We start from the raw sequence: 18800 nt of genomic DNA on the forward strand, positions 1-18800 counted from the left end.
CATTTAGTGAGAAGTTGGCTTTTCAAGAAGTTTATTCTTAGATTTAGTTGTAACTTGTGGTGCAGCTGTGTTAGGCTTGCTCGCAGGGTTATCAGCTATAAGCCCTTTGCCTGATTAGTGCCTGAGCACTTGGCAGCCCCATGTGTGTATGGCCTATATAAAGCTATGGGTGCTTGTGCTCCAGGGCAGTGCAGATGCTGGATTGTCTGCCCGCCATTGTGAGGGGCCACTCTTGCTGTTTGCCTGAGAAGAGGTTTTCTTCAGCCTGTGTGCTTGTTCACCTGTAAGATTTTATTAAATGGAATGATCCTAATACTTCCTGGCTCTGCACTTTCTTTACCGTCTGGCCTAATTCAATGTGGACCTGCCTGGTCTCAGTCACTGACACTACATAACTCTAATTTGGCCCTGGGAGGTGGCAGTTGGAATGTCTGCCTACTCTGTCGCCATCTTGGAATTCATATATAAGTTCTTAAAAAGAACTTTCTGACTTATTTTTTAGTATATATGGCATCAGCAAGGCAGCCTTCAGGTGAAACACCATTTAATGACTTTTAAAAAGAAAAAATATCTAGGACTTAGGAAGGTCTATCAAGGTACTTTACACAGTCTGAAATAAGTCTATTATTGTTTCTATAGGTTTACTATGACTTGAGAAAACATATTATTAATAAAACTTATTCATTGTTCTGATGCAGAAATATGAATATTTATTGTTTTCTTTTAGAAGTGTCAAAACCCATTAAAGTTTATAATTTATAGTAAATAGGTATTAGTATGGCTAAATCCCAGAGTGAGATCTTTAACATATTAGAACTGATATTCATTCTGGTATGAGTAGTTTCTTCTAGGCCCACTAAAACTATCTGTGTGAAATTGCTATAGAATAAAAACAGAAGTACTGATTATATACAAATGCACAAATATATATAAACTGGCATTTCAAACAAGCATATTTTATAGGATATAACCATAAACCAATTTTTAAAATTCTTTAATAATAAAAAGTTCTATAGTCACTATTAATCACAAAATTCAGTCTTGATTCAGAAATTAAAATACCCAGGTTTGTATACTAATCAAAACTTGATCTTGATATAAAGAGAGATCTCCCTCCCCTTTCCTACTAGTCCTGCTATTTCTTCTGTCCCACTTCATTAATTGTATTTGGACCCCTCTAGGTCCTTACTTGAATGGTTGAGGATTTGGCATCTAGCTTTAGTGTTCTAAGAACTTAGCACATGTTTAAAACTAAGGCCCTTCTAGGTTTTAATGAACCACTCATTGCTGGGATGTCTCTACTACAGTTCCCTTTTATGGGTAGATGTAACTATTCCTGTCTGAGTTTACTCCTTTCTTAGCATTTAGACAGCTGAACATATTTCCCATTCTTCAACCTGAATCTGATTATCATTCCAGGTTGTCTCTTAGAAGGGATCTAAGATAATAGGGCTTGTTTCCTGCATGGTCTATGTCTAATTCATAGGAAACATTTATACATTACTTGTCTCAAAGACTCTGGTTGTTCAAACTGTCCAAGGGTATCACCTTCTTTTTACTTTGCTAAACAAGCTCCAACTCTCTTGCTCTTTAGATAGTCTAGGTGTGAGTCAGATTTCAGTCTTCTGTACTTCTGAATCTGTGAGGGTCTTCTTAGAGTCATATTGGTCTCTGATTCAAAGCCCATCTCTGGTTCCTGACACTTTTATACCCTTGATGAAAGACAGCAGGTTCTGTGTCTATGTCTTGAGTGAGAGGCAGAGGTGGGATCAAAGGGACCAGAGGGAAAGTGGTCAGAGGGAAAGCAGATCAGAGGATAAGATCAGAGAAAGGAAAGAGATTAGTGAAATTATATATACATAACACAGCATTATAGAGAGCAGGACAGCAAATCCTCGAGGAAAGGGGAGAAGGTGTTGGGGGGAGGGTATAAGTGGGTTTTGAGGGGAACATGGGGGTGGGGAGAGATATGTTCGGTGGGACACTTGAATCTATGTAAACACAATAAATTAAAATCAATAAAAATTAAAAAAATAAAAGGTTTATGGGCATATGCTATGACTATGACTTGTGGTCTGTCAGGGTAGCAGCTGGCATTACAATGTACCTAATGATTGTGTTTGCACAAGCAGTCAGCCTGTGTTTATGGAAGGGTATGCATTGAAAATGAAGCAGAGACAGTAGTAAATACTTAGTTCTTGGGGAGATGGCCTCTTTACTCCACTATGTACTATTCTATTTTGCTCATTGTAAATCTTTTTTCCCTTAGAACCTGAAATATATATTTATTTAACTAGACAGCCCTTTTTCTAATCCCCCCCCCCCCAAGAAAATACAATGCTCTAACGCAGTACTTTCTAATCTGTGAGTCATGAATTATATATATAGGATAGGGGGCACAAGATGATTCTAGGGGCAATATTTATATACACACTAGGCAGTGTTCTTCTAGACTTAATAAACAATGATTCTTGTGTATATATATGTATTACTGATTTTCAAGTATAGGTTGATATAATTAATTAAATACAAGTTTGTTTAAAACCATTACTGAGTTTACAGTACTTGTTTATCTTTATTATTAAACAAATTCTACAAATTAGAATGTAGAAATAGTTTTTTAATAGAAATGTCATCATCCTTGAAAAGGTCAGGAAAGAGTGAGTGAAAGAAAGTGATGAGCACAGGACACAGAGAACTTGGCCCAAAGAGCTATTTTTAAGAAAAATCAAACTTGAGGATCTCATATATTTATTTCTATTTTATGAAAAATATGGAAAAATTTGTTCTTTATTTCTTTCTTTCTTTTCTTTTTTTTTTTTTTACAGGGACAGCGAGAGAGAGTGTCAGAGAGAGGGATAGATAGGGACAGATAGACAAGAACAGAGAGAGTTGAGAAGCATCAATCATCAGTTTTTCATTGCAACATCTTAGTTGTTCATTGATTGCTTTCTCATATGTGCCTTGACCATGGGCCTCAGCAGACCGAGTAACCCCTTGCTCAAGCCAGTGACCTTGGGTCCAAGCTGGTGAGCTTTTTTTGCTCAAGCCAGATGAGCCTGCGCTCAAGCTGGTGACCTCAGGGTCTCGAACCTGGGTCCTCGGCATCCCAGTCCGATGCTCTATCCACTGCGCCACCACCTGGTCAGGCCACACTGTTCCTTTTTTAATTCTCATTAGTAAAAAATACAATTTAGAGAAAATTTCATGAGAAGAAAACATTGTATAGATTTTACTTAAAGGTTTTTATAGTAAGAAATTTTAACTTGGTATTCTAGATTGTAAACTTTTATATTTGTTAACTCATTCATTATCTCTTCAGAAAGTTATATAAGTTCAACAGTATAAGACTATGACTATTTATTAATGTACTCTTCACATCTAAGTCTTTACCAGAAATTAAAAAAAAGAGTATACCAGCCTGACCAGACAGTGGTGCACTGGATAGAGCATCGGACTGGGATGTGAAGGACCCAGGTTCAAAACCTCGAGCTCACCAGCTTGAGGGTGGGGTTGCTGGCTTGAGTCTGGGATCACAGATATGACCCCATGGTCACTGGCTTGAGCAAGGGGTCACTCACTCTGCTGTAGCCCCCCCCCCCATGAAGGCACATAAGGGAGAGCAATCAATGAACAACGAAGGTGCCACAACAAAGAGTTGATGCTTCTCATCTCTCTCACTTCCTTTCTATCTGTCCCTATCTGTCCCTCTCTCTGACTTTCTCTCTGTTTCTGTCACACACACACACACACACAAAAAGAGCATAACAAATCTCTGGAGTGAGAATGCCCTAAGTCAATGGTTGCTATAGAACAAAGACTGCAATAAATATTATTAACTATAAGAATTTATCTCTGCTAAATAATCTTGTCTGATTTCTTTTCTTCCCCTATTCTAAAATCTCCTAACTTTCCAATAATGGGAAATTAAATCTGTGTAACTGGAAAGTCGGACGTTATGAGTACTTACCATGAGTGATGAAATGACCAATGAGTCCAATGATAACTGCAGCAATCACCATTACTATGATACCCACAGTAATCTTTCCACACCTTGTGAGTTTCATTTTTGTGTTTGACTCCATTATTCTGAGCAAAAAGGACAGGAAAACAAGTGTTAATATGAGTAGGATATAGAGCTCTCTCAGAAATAAATACTGATTTGATGTTAAATGTAAAAGTATGTTATTTATCATTAATTATGGATTCTGCAGACTGCTGAACTTGGAAAACAACATGTAGAATTAGTGAAAATAATATTTGACCTGCTTATTTTTCAGCACACATGAATCATAATGGTAATACTAAAATCAATTCATTTATTCAACAAATATTTTTATATATTTTACTATATGGTAAGCACAGTTGTGAGAAAAGACCTCTTTCCTTATGGAGCTTATGGTTTAGTGAAGGAAGATAGTCAGCAACAGAGAGCATAATTAATAAAATTCATAACTGATAAAACAATATTAAGTTCTGTAGAAAAAAAAGTAGAACTAAGTGAAGATCTGAAATGTGGGAGTGTGTGTGAGATGGTGTTGGTGTTAGGATGCAGCATTAAATAGAATAGGTTACACCTACTGAAAAGGTGAACTCTAAGCAGACTCAAAACAAGAGAGGATGTTAGCCACAGAGATTTCTGGAATGTTTTGTGCAGAGAAAACAACTTGTCAAAGACTCTTTGGGCGAGGCATTCCTTGTATGGTTAGGAAAGCAGTGTGGCTGTAGCAGTGAATGAGGGAAAAGTGGTAAGAGACTCTGAGAGCTACCAAGGCCCAGATCACTTAGAACTTGTGCATCATTTTAATTACATTGACTTTCTCTCTTAGTCAAATGGGAGTATTGGCAGTCTTTGGACAGAAGATTATGATGCTCTGCCCTAATTTCTTTTTTTCTTTCTTTATTTTTTTTGTATTTTTCCAAAGTGAGAAGAGGGGTGGGGGGTTGGGTGGAGGCAGACAGACAGACTCCTGCATGCACCTGACCAGGATCCACCCGGCGTGCCCACTAGGAGAGAGGGAAGGGTGGAGAAGCAGATGGGTGCTTCTCCTGTGTGCTCTGGCCGGGAATCAACCTGGGACTTCCACATGCTGGCTGACGCTCTACCACTGAGCCAACTGGCCAGGCCCTGCCTTAATTTCTTAATGAGATTTTAAGGACTACTACGTATGTGGACAGTAAATTTTAGAGAATAAAAGTGAAGGCAGAACAACAATATAGGAAGTGATGACAATAATGCAAGCACAAGACGATGTTGACCTGAACAGGGTGGTAGAAGTGGAGGAAATGAAAAGAGATTAAAGTTTGGATACATTTTGAGTATAGTGTTGATAGAGTGATAAGAGTGGGCATATTTGTCTTGTGCCTGATCTTAAGGGAAAAGCATTCAGTCTTTCAGCATTAATTATGATGTTATTGGGAAATTTTTGTAGATGTTTATTTTTAAGTTAGGGAGGTTTCCCTCTAGTGTTATTTTCATAAGATTTTGTCATGAAACAGTGTTGAATCTTATTAAGTGCTTTTTGATATCTAGTGATATGTGAAATTTCTCCTATAGCCCGTTAGTTAGTATGTTGGATTATATTAAAATTATTTGAATAGTGAACCATTCTTGCATCACTGGAATAAACCACAGTGCATATTTCTTTTTGTATAGCTTAAAAATTACAATTTAAATTTTCTTAAGTAGTTATGAGTCTATTAAAAAGGTCTATCTCATGTTGAATGAGATGTGGTACTTTGTGTTTTTTCAAGGAATTGGTCCATATTGTCTAAGTTGTCATATATATGCATATAGAGTTGATAGTATTCCCTTTTTATCCTTTTGATGTCTACAGGTATAAACAGAGATCCTCTGTTCAATTTCTGCTATAGTTAATTTTAAAATTATTTCTTTTGTTAGCCTTCCTAGAGATTTTCCAATTTTATTGATTTTCTTTCTAATTATCATTATTTGTTTTATGGCTTTTTCTATTGTTTTTCTGTTTTCATTTTATTAATTTCTACTTTTCATTATTTCCTTTCTTCTGCTTGCTTTGAGTTTATTTTGCTCATCTTTTTCTAGGTTGTTGTAGTGTGAGCTTAGATTATTTATTTCCTACTTTTGCTCTTTTCTAATGCATGTTTTTAATACTGTATTTTTCATCTCAGCACTGTTTTAGCTGTGTCTCATAAATTTGATATTTTATTTTCATTTTTATGTAGTTCAATATATTTTTAATATTTCCACTAAGTATTCCTTTTTGACCTATAAATTGTTTAGAAATGTATTTAGTTTCCAAGTCTTTTTGCGTTATCCCTGTTATTTTGTTAAAATTATACTCCTATTTTGATTCCACTGTGGGTAAAAAAATGCACTATATATGATCTGAATTCTTTTAAAATTGTTGAGGTTCGTTTTATGGCGCTGCATTTGGTTTATCTTGGCATATGTTCCATGGATCCTTAGAAAGGACATGTTCTACTGTTGTTGGCTGAGTTTTTTTTTTTTAATAAATTTTGATTAGATTCTGTGGTTGATGGTGTTGTTGAGTTTTTCTATTGTTTTTTCTGTGTGGTTGGTTGTTTAATATTTTTGAGATAAAGTCATTGAAGTCTACAATTATAATTTTGAATTTTGAAATCTTTTCTTTTAGTTCTTTTGATTTTTGCTTCACATATTTTGCTGATCTGTTGTTTGTTATATACACTTTTAGGGTTGCTATGTTTTCTTGATAAATTGACTCTTTTATCATTATATACTGTCTCTCTCTGTCAGGTAACTTTCAGACTCTACTTTATCTGATGCTGATATAAACAAGTCTTGCTTTCCTTTGAATAATGCTATATGGCTGTTCTTTTTCCACCCTTTTACTATTAACCTACCTTATTCACTATATTTAAGAGAATTTCTTATTAACAACATATGTTAAGGTTATATATCTTTAATTCATTCTGTTAATATCTGTCTTTTAATGGTATATTTAAACTACTTACATTTAGAGTAACTTAATATTTTGAGGCTCTGGTTAGCCTTTGTATTGCCTTATTCAAAACAGCCTTCAGAAGCTGTGGAGGCTTACTCATTATTATTCACAGACTTATCAGATATTTTATAGGCATTAAATGAAAGCAATAGAGTAAGTGAATAACAATAATAAAAAATTTTAGAATAAATTACCATATTATTTTGACTTGGGGGCAACTTTATTCCAATGTATGTTTCTATGTTATTAAATTATGTTTTTCTTTAGCATAAACAGAGGTATGTCTTTTAAAGGCTTTTTTAAAATTGATTTTTAGAGAGAGAGAAGAAGGGGGAGAGAGAGAAAGAAACATCAATTTGTTATTCTACTTATTTATGCATTCATTGGTTAACTCTTGTATGTGCCCTAACTCTTGTATCAAACACACAATCTTGGCTTATGAGGCTGATGCTCAACTGAGCTACCTAGCCGGGGCTGAGAATATGTGTTTTAGAAGTTAAATAATTTATTGTATTCATATTTATTATTTTCTATGTGCAAGGTATTGGACTAGGGTGGCTAGCAAACTCATTAGTCAACAGAGCCAAATAACAGTACAATGATTGAAATTTCTTTTGAGAGCCAAATTTTTTGAACTTAAACTATAGGTACATTCCAAATCGAGGTAGCGCCTGCACATGGTATTTTGTGGAAGAGCCACACTCAAGGGGCCAAAGAGCCGCATGTGTTTCACAAGCCGCAGTTTGCCGACCAAGTATTGATAGGTATGCAAGGGGTTTACAATGATGAGAAAGATTGCTAATGTTAAAGGTGAGAACTGCAAAATTAATTTTGTGTTATATACTATAATAAATATTATACTAGTTTGTAAGAACTGCCAAAAAGTACCACAGACTGGTGACTGCAACAACAGAAAATTATTTTGTTACAATTTTGGAGACCAAACGTCTGAGATCACAGTGTTGGCAGGTTTAGTTTCTTCTCAAACCATTCATTCTCTTGGGCTTACAGATGACTATTGTCTTCCTGTGTCTTTACATGGTCTTCCCTCTGTAGAATATCTGTATTCTAATTTCTTCTTCTTATAAATATACCAGTCATATTTGATTAGGGTTCACCCTAATAACCTCATAACTTAATTACCTTTTTTTTTAAGAACCCTATCTTCAACTACTAACATCATTCATTCTGAGGTATGAGGGGTTAGGGCTTCAACATATAAATTTTGAAAAATAAAATTCATCCCATAATACATACCTTTTATTTTATATTTGGTTTATATATTTTATATTAATATAATATAAATTCTTCTATTTTTATACTTTGTATACTATATACCCATATGTACAATATTACTCATAGATTTGTATATATAGGATGGAACAAAAGTAGATTTACAGTTGTATGTAAAACATAATTTATTCTTGTATTATTTATTATTGTATTAGTTTATTAATTATTGTATTATTTTTTATATGAACAACTGTAAAACTATTTGTACATTTCAGTTTTTTGACATATTACTATGTTGTTATATATATGTAAATATATAACTCAACATACACTGCTCACAAAAATTAAGGGATTAGGGGACTTGCCGATACTCCAGTACTTTCAGCCTTTTGTACAGTGCATTTTCACCAATAAAATAAAAGTTGGTTTTGCATCTCATTTGCATAATCAAGAAACTTTCTTTGACTTGTGTTTGCTTTTCTAATGTTCTTGTTTAATGAAAAAAACCAAATGCTTTTTTTTATCACTTCATATTTATTATGAAATATCCCCTAATATTTGTGAGCAGTATACATTAAAGTGACTATACTAAATACTAATCACCTGTATTAATTTGATTTTTATTTGCAAAGAATTAAATATATTTTAGGGAATTTATTTTTTACTTACTTAACAGTTATTCCCTCAACAGGTGCTATTTCCTGAACAGATAATATTAACTATATTCTAATGCAGGTAAAATTTCCAACTCTAAATCTTTTTAGAAATTATATTTTACTTAAAAAAAGGTTTGACAATTTAAATATATTTTGTTCAAATTATGTTTGCATCCTGAACATAAAATGAATATATTAATATTTCTATAGAAATATTGGCCCTGGCCGGTTGGCTCAGTGGTAGAGCGTCGGCCTGCCGTGCAGAAGTCCCGGGTTTGATTCCCGGCCAGGGCACACAGGAGAAGCGCCCATTTGCTTCTCCACCCCTCCCCCTCTCCTTCCTCTCTGTCTCTCTCTTCCCCTCCTGCAACGGAAACCCCATTGGAGCAAAGATGGCCCGGGCGCTGGGGATGGCTCCTTGGTCTCTGCCCCAGGTGCTAAAGTGGCTCTGGTCGCAACAGAGCGACGCCCCGGAGGGGCAGAGCATCGCCCCCTGATGGGCAGAGCATCGCCCTTGGTGGGCGTGCGGGGTGTCTGACTGTCTCTCCCCATTTCCAGCTTCAGAAAAATAAAAAAAAAAAAAAAAAAAAAGAAATATGATGCCCATGAACTTTTTGGCTTTATAATAAAATTAAATATAAAAAACCTAAAAGACATCTCACTACATAAAAACTTAGAAGAACACACTTTTTCTCAATCTGATCGACTCCCTTACTGAGTCTAAAATAATGTTTAAAATTTTGGAAAGATAACTGACTAAATGATATAGTAAAACCTTGTAACTTAATTTCCTATAGATAAGTATGTTATCCTAAAGCAACCTGTTCCATACTAGAGGTATATATCTGTATATTTTACTCAGTACAGTTTACCATGGGATAAACCTCAAAGAAAAAATGTGATATATGGAGTGTGAAACTTGATGTAGCAAATATTTGGAGTATATATTTCTATTTTTCTCAACCATGTCCTAATAGAGTAAACCATATAAAAATACTACATTTGTATATCAGAAAAATTAAATGTTGACAACTTTACAATATTTCAGCCTATAGATACACAGATAAATTTCATTTAATGTTTCTCCTTATTTGTCATTATGGTGATGTAACAGTGATTCTTCTATACCAGAATTTGAATAATAGGGAGTATTGTTGACTTTAAATTTACCTCCCATGTATAGTTCCTAGAATGAAAAATGCATAGCTTTTTGGAGGTGGAATAAACTTTGCAAATCACCATTCTGGTCTCCTAATTTCAAAAAAGGGAAAATTGTAAAGCCATATTTTCTCTTTATGCCATTTCAGATGTAGGGAAGATAAGGATTCTAGACAGTGATTTTTCCTCTGATTGTTATTAGTATATTTAGGATTTGAGTTAGAATTAAGATTAGCATTTGTTCCTGATCTCCAGAAAAAAAAGTAAATCTCTTTATGTTACAGTCAAAATCTAAAATCACTGTAGTGACTTAACCATCTTCATTTATAAATGTAAATTATTATGATAAATAAAAATTAATTTTAAAGGTAGGTGAACTGTTTGTTTCTGTCATTCTCACCTGAGTTTTCTAAGATACAGATATTCTTCCTACTTGCAAAGGGTTTGATTTGAAGATTTCCAGTGTGTTTGTTTGTGTGTGTGTGTGTGTGTGTGTGTGTGTGTGTGTATGAGATTATATTTCTAATTCAAAAGGAAAAATTTAAATTTGTCACCGTTTAGATTATTTTCTTTAAAATGTCTCATAAAGCAATGTTAGACAAATTTCATTTTTCTCCAAGTGTTATGTGGAATGTTGGTGGAAAAATAGACTACTTATTATTAGAAATTGGGTCTTGGTAGTGAGTTAAAGTGAAGAATAAAAAAATGTTTTGATTTCAGCAACTTGCCTTAATTTTCCAAACTGTTTTTTCATCAAATGTATTCTGAAACCATTTAGGTATAATAACGATAAGATAATAAAGATATTGAGGATTATTTAGGGATTTTAGAAACAGTGGCTTTGCTGATGAGCTGCACTTAGAAAATCACTAATTCCTTCAAAGGACAAAACCAGGGTCTGATTTCTCATATGTTGTTTGTGGAACAAAAGGAACATAGCAAATTAACATGAAGGACATAGAACACATAGAACATTACTTGGAAATCAAGATTAAATATTTTAACTAGCTTTTTTTGTTAATTAAATCAAAAGGATTAACAGTAACTTAATTTAATGAAAAAGGTTTCAGATAAAAGGTTTCTCTTATAGTTGATTAATCTAAATATTAAAGTGAATATATAAAATAACTGATTAAGGTGTTTATTGAGAAGTTACATTTTGCTCAATATTATACTCATTACTTAGAGTCTAGCTGTTGGCAAGATACCAAAATCAGAAAACTCATCTAAAATTTTTATTAAAAGTGTGGGTCAGTCAGGCTCAAAGGGTTTATCAACACATGCATTTTGTTGGAGTCCAGAAAAGACTGTGTGGACAAAAGAGGGGCCACATCCTAAACCTGACAAGCTCAGGGAGACATGCGTGGCAACCTTACAAACTTAGAGACCCAAAGTAGTCACCTAGGATGGTCTGAAATGAAAACTTTCTAACTAAAAGCAGGTCATGGCCGGTTGTCATGTCCTAGGCTGGTATTCTTAAAAAAGGTCAATTTTTACCTTAACTGAACCTGTTTATTGTGTTTTCGCATTGAAGATAACATACCTGATAACATGGCTTTGGAATGTTACAGTAATCCTCCTTTTCCAGATTCCTTAGGGCACAATCTCCCAGCAGATCAGAGAATATTAGAGCCCCTCAAGGTTACCTTGTTTCCCGCATACCACCTCTATGTGCTGTAAATGTTAGTTGTTTATAATTCTATAACCGCACACCTACATGTGTGTTTATATATTTTGCTTTTTATCCAATCCCAGGGATTTCCCCTCTTTACTTTATGCTTCCTCCCTAATCTACCACCAATGGATTTCATATAATCCCATTTTTTCTTCCCCTTTGATTCTGATGTATCCAATAAGTGGTAAAACTGCCATTTTTCTGGATCATTTTCTTGGTCTATTGAGATTTTGCTTCCTGTCAATGTCATCAGTTTGGCTCAAATAAACTCATAAATATTCTTACAGTTTGGATGTTTCTTACCTTGACAACTGTAATGTGTGTGTGAACATTTATATTTGTGTTATTTTTATTATATTAAAAATCATAATATAAAAATTATTTGTACATCTTTGTGTTCTATGTAACCAGCCAACACACTTCCTTGACTTTCAGGCTGATATGCTATCTGAACATATGACATGCTAATAGGAAGGAGTAAAATCCTCTCTTCCTGTTTCCTACTAGACTGTTAAATCATACCACTAAAAATGCATAGCAGGGAAACATTGAGATGTTTCAATAATTAAAAATTAAGACCTAAACTTCCTATAGGTAAAACAGCATATTATGAACACAAATATTGTCTTGATATTAACATACAGCATTAGAAATAGATGTCTCTATCTTGTATTCTTTACATTTTCTAAGTGAAATTATCTTTTTAAAAGCAAAATCTCCCAATTTTACTTCAGCAATTTCAGCCATTATATATGTATACACTTTTCATGAATAGTAAAATTGTGATTGAAAGATTTTTCACAATAATTCACAAGCAAAACAGATTCTAATGATTAAAGTTCATCAATCTTGGTCATTCTTGTTTTTCCCTTGTGCTTTGTATTGCTCTTATTTCCATAAAATAATTGAAAGAGTAACATTGTTTTTAACAAATATAAAGTATAAATGAAGCTACTTTAATTTGGTTGTTTTAGAAAGTGGACCCAGAGAGCCATGGCAGGCCATCCCGCAACCCACCCCTCCCACTTAAGCCCACCTGCTCTGTAGGGGTGTCCATGACAGCTCCCTCCGTGGAGGCTGCTCCTTTGCCATCTTCTCCTCGAGTGCCGCGTGGTACAGTCATTCTCCATCTATTTAGCTTATGTGACCCTGTGACTCTTATGTGTTTTATGACAATGGTATAATGATAATACTTAGCTGACACACAACTTTTCATCTTCAAAGTGCTTTCTGAGCATTTGCTAATTAATTTTACTTCAGTAAAACATGAGCTGTATAGGTACTGCTCTATAAATAATAACTAATCACATGATCCAAGTGGAGGCAAAATTTAAGACTTTCAGTTGTTGTGAATGAGCAAGCAGTAGGGTCATCTGGTTTAAGAAGGACAGTGAGCCGTTATCCACATAGTTTTTGCATTTTGTGAATCTGGAGGCAAACAGCAGCTCTTCTCACTCCTTTGAATCTGCTTCCAAAATTTTTGGCAGTTTTGTTAGTGCTTTTTGGTGGAAGGCCAATGGCTGTCCAAGCTCTAACCCTCCATTAGGATCTGAATGCTCTCCAACTCATAACACTCTTGTCTCCTTCAACCTATATATCTTCCTTTGATGAATTCCTTCTTGAAATTTTTACAGTGACCCTAATACTAGTGCTCATTAAAGAATTTTTTATACCTTAAAATCCAAAGGGTGTTGATTTTTAATTAAAAGAAATAAAAATTTAACTAGTAATTTTTCAAAGTTTTGGATAGCATTGAGGTTCTTGGCAGCCAATTCAGATATTGGTGTGGAGGCTAGATAGGACACACCTTAATTTTAGCCACCTAGAAGAGAGAATTTGCCAGAAGCCAGAGACCAGCAGTAAAGAAAAATCCAGTTATGCTGGAAGTCAACCTTATTATATAATCAAGTAGAATCATTATTCTACCTATGTAATCTCCTTTCTACCTAAAACATGTAAAAGGAAAGATAATCAGAAAAATCATATTTGTACTAAAACAGAAAAGAATAATTATGTCAATTCTTGCATCAGTTATTAAAAAGACCTTGATCAGATGTATTTACATTCTTATAAAAATTCCAATTTAGTTGTATTTATTTGAGCATTCCAGATGCTATGATTTTATTCTTGTCTTCAAAATATTTAGTTTCTTTCATTTGTCGATAAATCCTACTTAGCTTCAAGGTTAGCTCAATCTTTACTTTCTCCTTGTGGGCTTCTCAAAATATACTTTTTTATCATCTGAAACTCACAAATTTATGTGTACTTCCACCAAAAACTACACAGGGTTTGGCGTATATAAGACCAGGGATCAAATAATACAATTCCTGAATTATTGTCTTAGAATGGCTTTTGGTGATTAAGAAACAAAATATTCTGATACAGAATAATTTATACCTTCATTAAAAAATGTAAATTTAATAAATTATCTGTGCTACATCCAGACAATGGAATATGGTTCAGGACTAAAAATGAACTATCAACCTGTGAAGAGACATGGAGGAAGTTTAAATCCATATTATTAAGTGAAAGAAGCTGATCAGGAAAGGCTACATACTATACAATTCTAACTATATGATATTCAGGAAAAGGTAAAACTGTGGAGACAGTAAAATAATCAGTGGTTGCCAGGAGTTAGGGGTGGGTGGGTAGGAGGGATGAATAGGCAAATTACAGAAGTCAGTGAAAATACTCTGTATGATGCTATAGTGATGGATATATGCCATTATACATTTGTCCTAATTCACAGAATGTATAAAACCAAGAGTGAACCATAAATTAAACTATGGATTTGGGGTAAATATAACGTCAGCCTAGGTTCATCAATTGTAACAAATGTGTCAGTTCAGTAAACAAAGTTGATAGTGGGGGAGGCCTGTATGTGTGGGGCAGGAAGTATATGGGCAATTTCTGTCTTTTCTGCTCAATTTTGATATGAACCTAAAACTGCTCTTTAAACATAAAGTCTTTAAAAATGTATTGCACACCTACAATAGCTTTGGTACTATGTTAATTATAGAATTATAAATAATGCCCTAAGATGAATACATTCTACAATGATGGTAGTCAAATAAACTGGTGACTAACATGTATCAAAACAAATCCTAGATAGAGCATTTGTGGAGCACTGTGTGAACATGGAGGTGAAACAAAATTCTGCTGTTGTGGGAGGGAGTCAGAGAAGAGTATTCAGAGGATGTGACATCTGTCCCGAGACCTGAAGGATGCACAAGAATACAGTATTTTGACAGATGAGGGTAATAAATCAACCGAGTAAAAATCAAGAGAAAGCATTGCAATTTGAAGTGACTAGGAATTACCCCCATGTAATTTGAATAAATTATAGAGGGTGCAAGAGTGTGTGTGTGTGTGTGTGTGTGTGTGTGTGTGTGTGTGTGTGTGTGTAAAGATAAGCTGAGAAAAGATGAGGTGAGAGAAATAAAAAATCTCCAGATTCTATAAGGCCTGCTGGGCTTTTTGAGAAGGTTAAAGCTGTTTAACTTTGATGAATGCTTTTATGAAAGAATAGTTTTGACAAATGGCAGCTATGATATCCTGGTGTGTAATTCAGCAAACAATGAGCTGTGTGATAGTGCCTCACTTCCCAGCTTGTTAAATGACTATAAGTAGTGTTGATATTTGGATATAAGCCAATTGAAGTTATTTAGCATATATTCCGCTTTGGCTTTTTTGTATTTAATATTTTAATCAACAATTTTGGAAACATATTTTTGTAGGAGTAGCTAAAATAATAGGGTCCAAATCAAGATTCAAAATAATACTATAAGTTAAATTGTAAAATTCTTGGAAAAATAGGTGATGTGGTGTTGCATAAATAATATTATTTGTATATTAATTATATGATTTTGAAGTAAAGTTGAAACATAAATACAGAACGAGGGACTTATTTTACAGAAGAGTGAATATATAACAATACAATTGAACAATGCTGCTGCTGTATGTTCCCCAACTGCTAAACTAATAACAGAAGTGCACATTCCAAATCACAAGAAGTCATATTCTCACTGTTTCCCACAGTCACTGGACCATATCTGGAGTGCTAGATGCAGTTCTGAGTGCTGTAGTTTCAGAAGAATAATGATAAGATAGTGCAAAACCAGAGGAGAAAACCTGGAACCATGATGTTGTTGGAAAGATAAGACATGATAGTTGAGCTAAAACATTTGAGACACCATTATGTTGATCTATTCTGTGAGCTTTTCCTTTTTCTGAAACCAAAATAAGTGTTTAGAATATCATTTAAAAATATTATTATTAATTTTTTTGTAATTCCATTTGACCTGCAATTCTTTCCTTTATGTCAGCTAATCACGCAGCATTTTCAGTTTACTGTTGTCAAGTAAACCTTATTATAGTAGGAATGTAAAGTCAATTTCAAGTAGGATCTTTATGCATATGGTAGAATTACTATCTTAAAAAAGCTTTATTTTTATTCAGAAGAGACTATTTTTTTTAATTTTTATTAAGTGTCAGGTGGGGAGGCAGGGAGACAGAGAGATAGACTCCCGCATGCTCCTGACTGAGATCTGGCAAGCCCACTAGGGGGCGATGCTCTGCCCATCTGGGGCTGCTGCTCTTGCTCTGAATGGAGCTATTTCAGCACCTGAGGTGAGGCTATGGAGCCATCCTCAGCTCCTGGGCCCAAATTACTGGAACCATTGGAGCCATGACTATAGGAAGGAAAGAGGAAGAGAGAAAAAAAGGGGGGGGGAGGGGTGGAGAAGCAGATGGTCCCTTTTTCTGTGTGCCCTGACTAGGAATTGAACCCCGGACTTCCACATGCCAGACTGACGCTTTACTGCTGATCCAAATGGCCAGGGCTGAGACTGGTTCTTTTTTTTTTAATCATTGTTTTATTTTTCAACCACCGTTGACATACAATATTATATTAGTTTCACACGTACAACCCAGTGATTAGACCTTCTAATAACTTACCAAATGACCATCCTGATAAGTCTTGTACCCATCTGACACCATCATAGTTATTAGAATATTATTGACTTTTTTCCCTGTGCTGTACTATACATCCATCCCCATGACTATTCTGTAACTACCAATATGTACTTTTTAATCCCTTCATGTTTTTCACCCATCCCCAACCCCTCTTCCACCTGGAAACTGTGAAAATGTTCTCTGTATTTATGAGTATGTTTCTGTTCTGCTTGTTCATTTATTTTGTTTTTTAGGTTCAATTGTTGATAGATTTGTATTTATTGCCATTTCAACGTTACATTTTTTAATCTTTATTTTTTCTTCTTCGTAAAGACCTTTTAACATTTTATATAATACTAGTTTGGTGGTGATGAACTCCTTTAGCTTTTCTTGTCTGAAAATCTCTCTTTATATATTCTTTGATTCTAAATTATAACTGCTGGTAGAATAATCTTGGTTGCAGATCCTTGCTTTTCATCACTTGGCACATTTCTTGCCACTCCCTTTTAGCCTGCAAAGTTTCCGTTGAGAAATCAGCCGATAGAGACTGGTTCTTTTAATGATAAAAACTGTTCTCTGACACAGGGGGAGTTAAGGGTTTGGAAAATGTTCTATTTCTTTCTTTCTTTTTTTTTAATTTTTTTAATTTTTCTGAAGCTGGAAACGGGGAGAGACAGTCAGACAGACTCCCGCATGCGCCCGACTGGGATCCACCCGGCACGCCCACCAGGGGCGACGCTCTGCCCACCAGGGGCGATGCTCTGCCCCTCCGGGGTGTCGCTCTGCCTCGACCAGAGCCACTCTAGCACCTGGGGCAGAGGCCAAGGAGCCATCCCCAGCGCCCGGGCCATCTTTGCTCCAATGGAGCCTTGGCTGCGGGAAGGGAAGAGAGAGACAGAGAGGAAAGAGGGGGAGGGGTGGAGAAGCAAATGGGCGCTTCTCCTATGTGCCCTGGCCGGGAATCGAACCCTGGACCCTCGCACGCCAGGCCGACGCTCTACCGCTGAGCCAGCCAGCCAGGGCTGTTCTATTTCTTATAGTAAATGCATTTGTGCTCATTTCAAAAATATTCTCTGAATTCTATGGCAGTATATACTATATGATCCCACCATACAAAAAATATATGTATACTATTTTAAGCTGATGACCACCTTATGCCATAGAATTGGAAATATAATGTTCAGAGCAAGTTTTTACCCCACCTGATCAGACCACATAAAGTTTTGTGGAAGAGGAAGTAAGTCAGAGGAAAGAACTAAAGCGAGAGCCTGAGTAAAGATCCTGTGACTCATACTTCTCCCTCAGTTCAGGATTAGTTATGTAGATTAGGACTCATAACATTCAAATCAGTACGGAGGGATCTGAAAGTGGAGATGTCTCATGTCCCTCTTCACATTTGAAGTGGGATAAGGACCTCCTTGCTGAGTTCCCTGTGCTATCATTTAAGCTTCCGAGTAGAGAGACTTCTCAGAGTATCGAGGCAGAGACCCTGAGGTAGCCTTGTTGAGTTTGATGGTAACTGAGAGTAGTGGGCGATAGTGGTCCATATATTCTGTACCTCTAAGAAGTGTGCAGAAATGAATGTATAAGAAAGCTGTGCCTCCAGTTAGCAGCATAATCTGATGAGTCTGAGTCAGAGGCAAGATAACCCAGACTTCTCTCTCTTTTTTTTTTGAGTTATTCATGATTGTGGTTTATTCATCTTCATAATCAGAAAACTTTGTAAAGGTGAATTATTTTTGTGACAAAACTGAAAGATTTACAAGACAGTGATGTCAGCATTCTCATATATGGGCAAAAATACTTTGAGGAAATGGATATAAAAAATACAATATATAATTTTATTCTATCCAGGTATATATGTAGATGCATGATTTCGAATGTGTACCATCCTGACATCATGTCTGACATGTACAACATAAATACTTGTGGGTGTGAAAAAAGATACAACAAATTATTGATTATAATTCATGAAAGAAGATAAAAATTCTCTGAAACATGTGGTGGTTAAGCTTCCCTTATTTGCTTTAAACATTATTGCTTCATTTATTTTTCCTTTCTCTTTGCATTTAATCGGTTAACATTTTTGGCAATTCCTTTACATGCTCTCTCACCCACATTCCTTTGTTTTCATTTCATGCTGTAGCCTGTTTAGACCAG

At 35.2% G+C, this 18800-nt stretch overlaps 1 protein-coding gene and 1 non-coding gene across 2 annotated transcripts in view; one reads left to right on the forward strand and one right to left on the reverse strand.

Annotated features, from left to right (window-relative positions):
- The window catches only part of LOC136406476 (transmembrane protease serine 11C-like), a 64244-nt gene extending 51465 nt beyond the window's left edge, over positions 1–12779 (reverse strand). Inside the window, exons 1-2 of the mRNA XM_066386532.1 lie at positions 12724–12779; positions 3971–4089 (exon numbers count right to left, since the gene is read on the reverse strand). Of these exons, the coding sequence (XP_066242629.1) occupies positions 3971–4089; positions 12724–12779 (175 nt within the window). The remainder of the gene's footprint in view (positions 1–3970; positions 4090–12723) is intronic.
- Positions 9073–9148, forward strand: TRNAG-GCC (transfer RNA glycine (anticodon GCC)). The gene has a single exon. It is a non-coding gene; the product is annotated as a tRNA-Gly (tRNA).
- Positions 12780–18800: the final 6021 nt, after the last annotated feature.

Source organism: Saccopteryx leptura, chromosome 5, assembly GCF_036850995.1.
Source record: "Saccopteryx leptura isolate mSacLep1 chromosome 5, mSacLep1_pri_phased_curated, whole genome shotgun sequence".
In the NCBI taxonomy this organism is placed as follows: domain Eukaryota; kingdom Metazoa; phylum Chordata; class Mammalia; order Chiroptera; family Emballonuridae; genus Saccopteryx; species Saccopteryx leptura.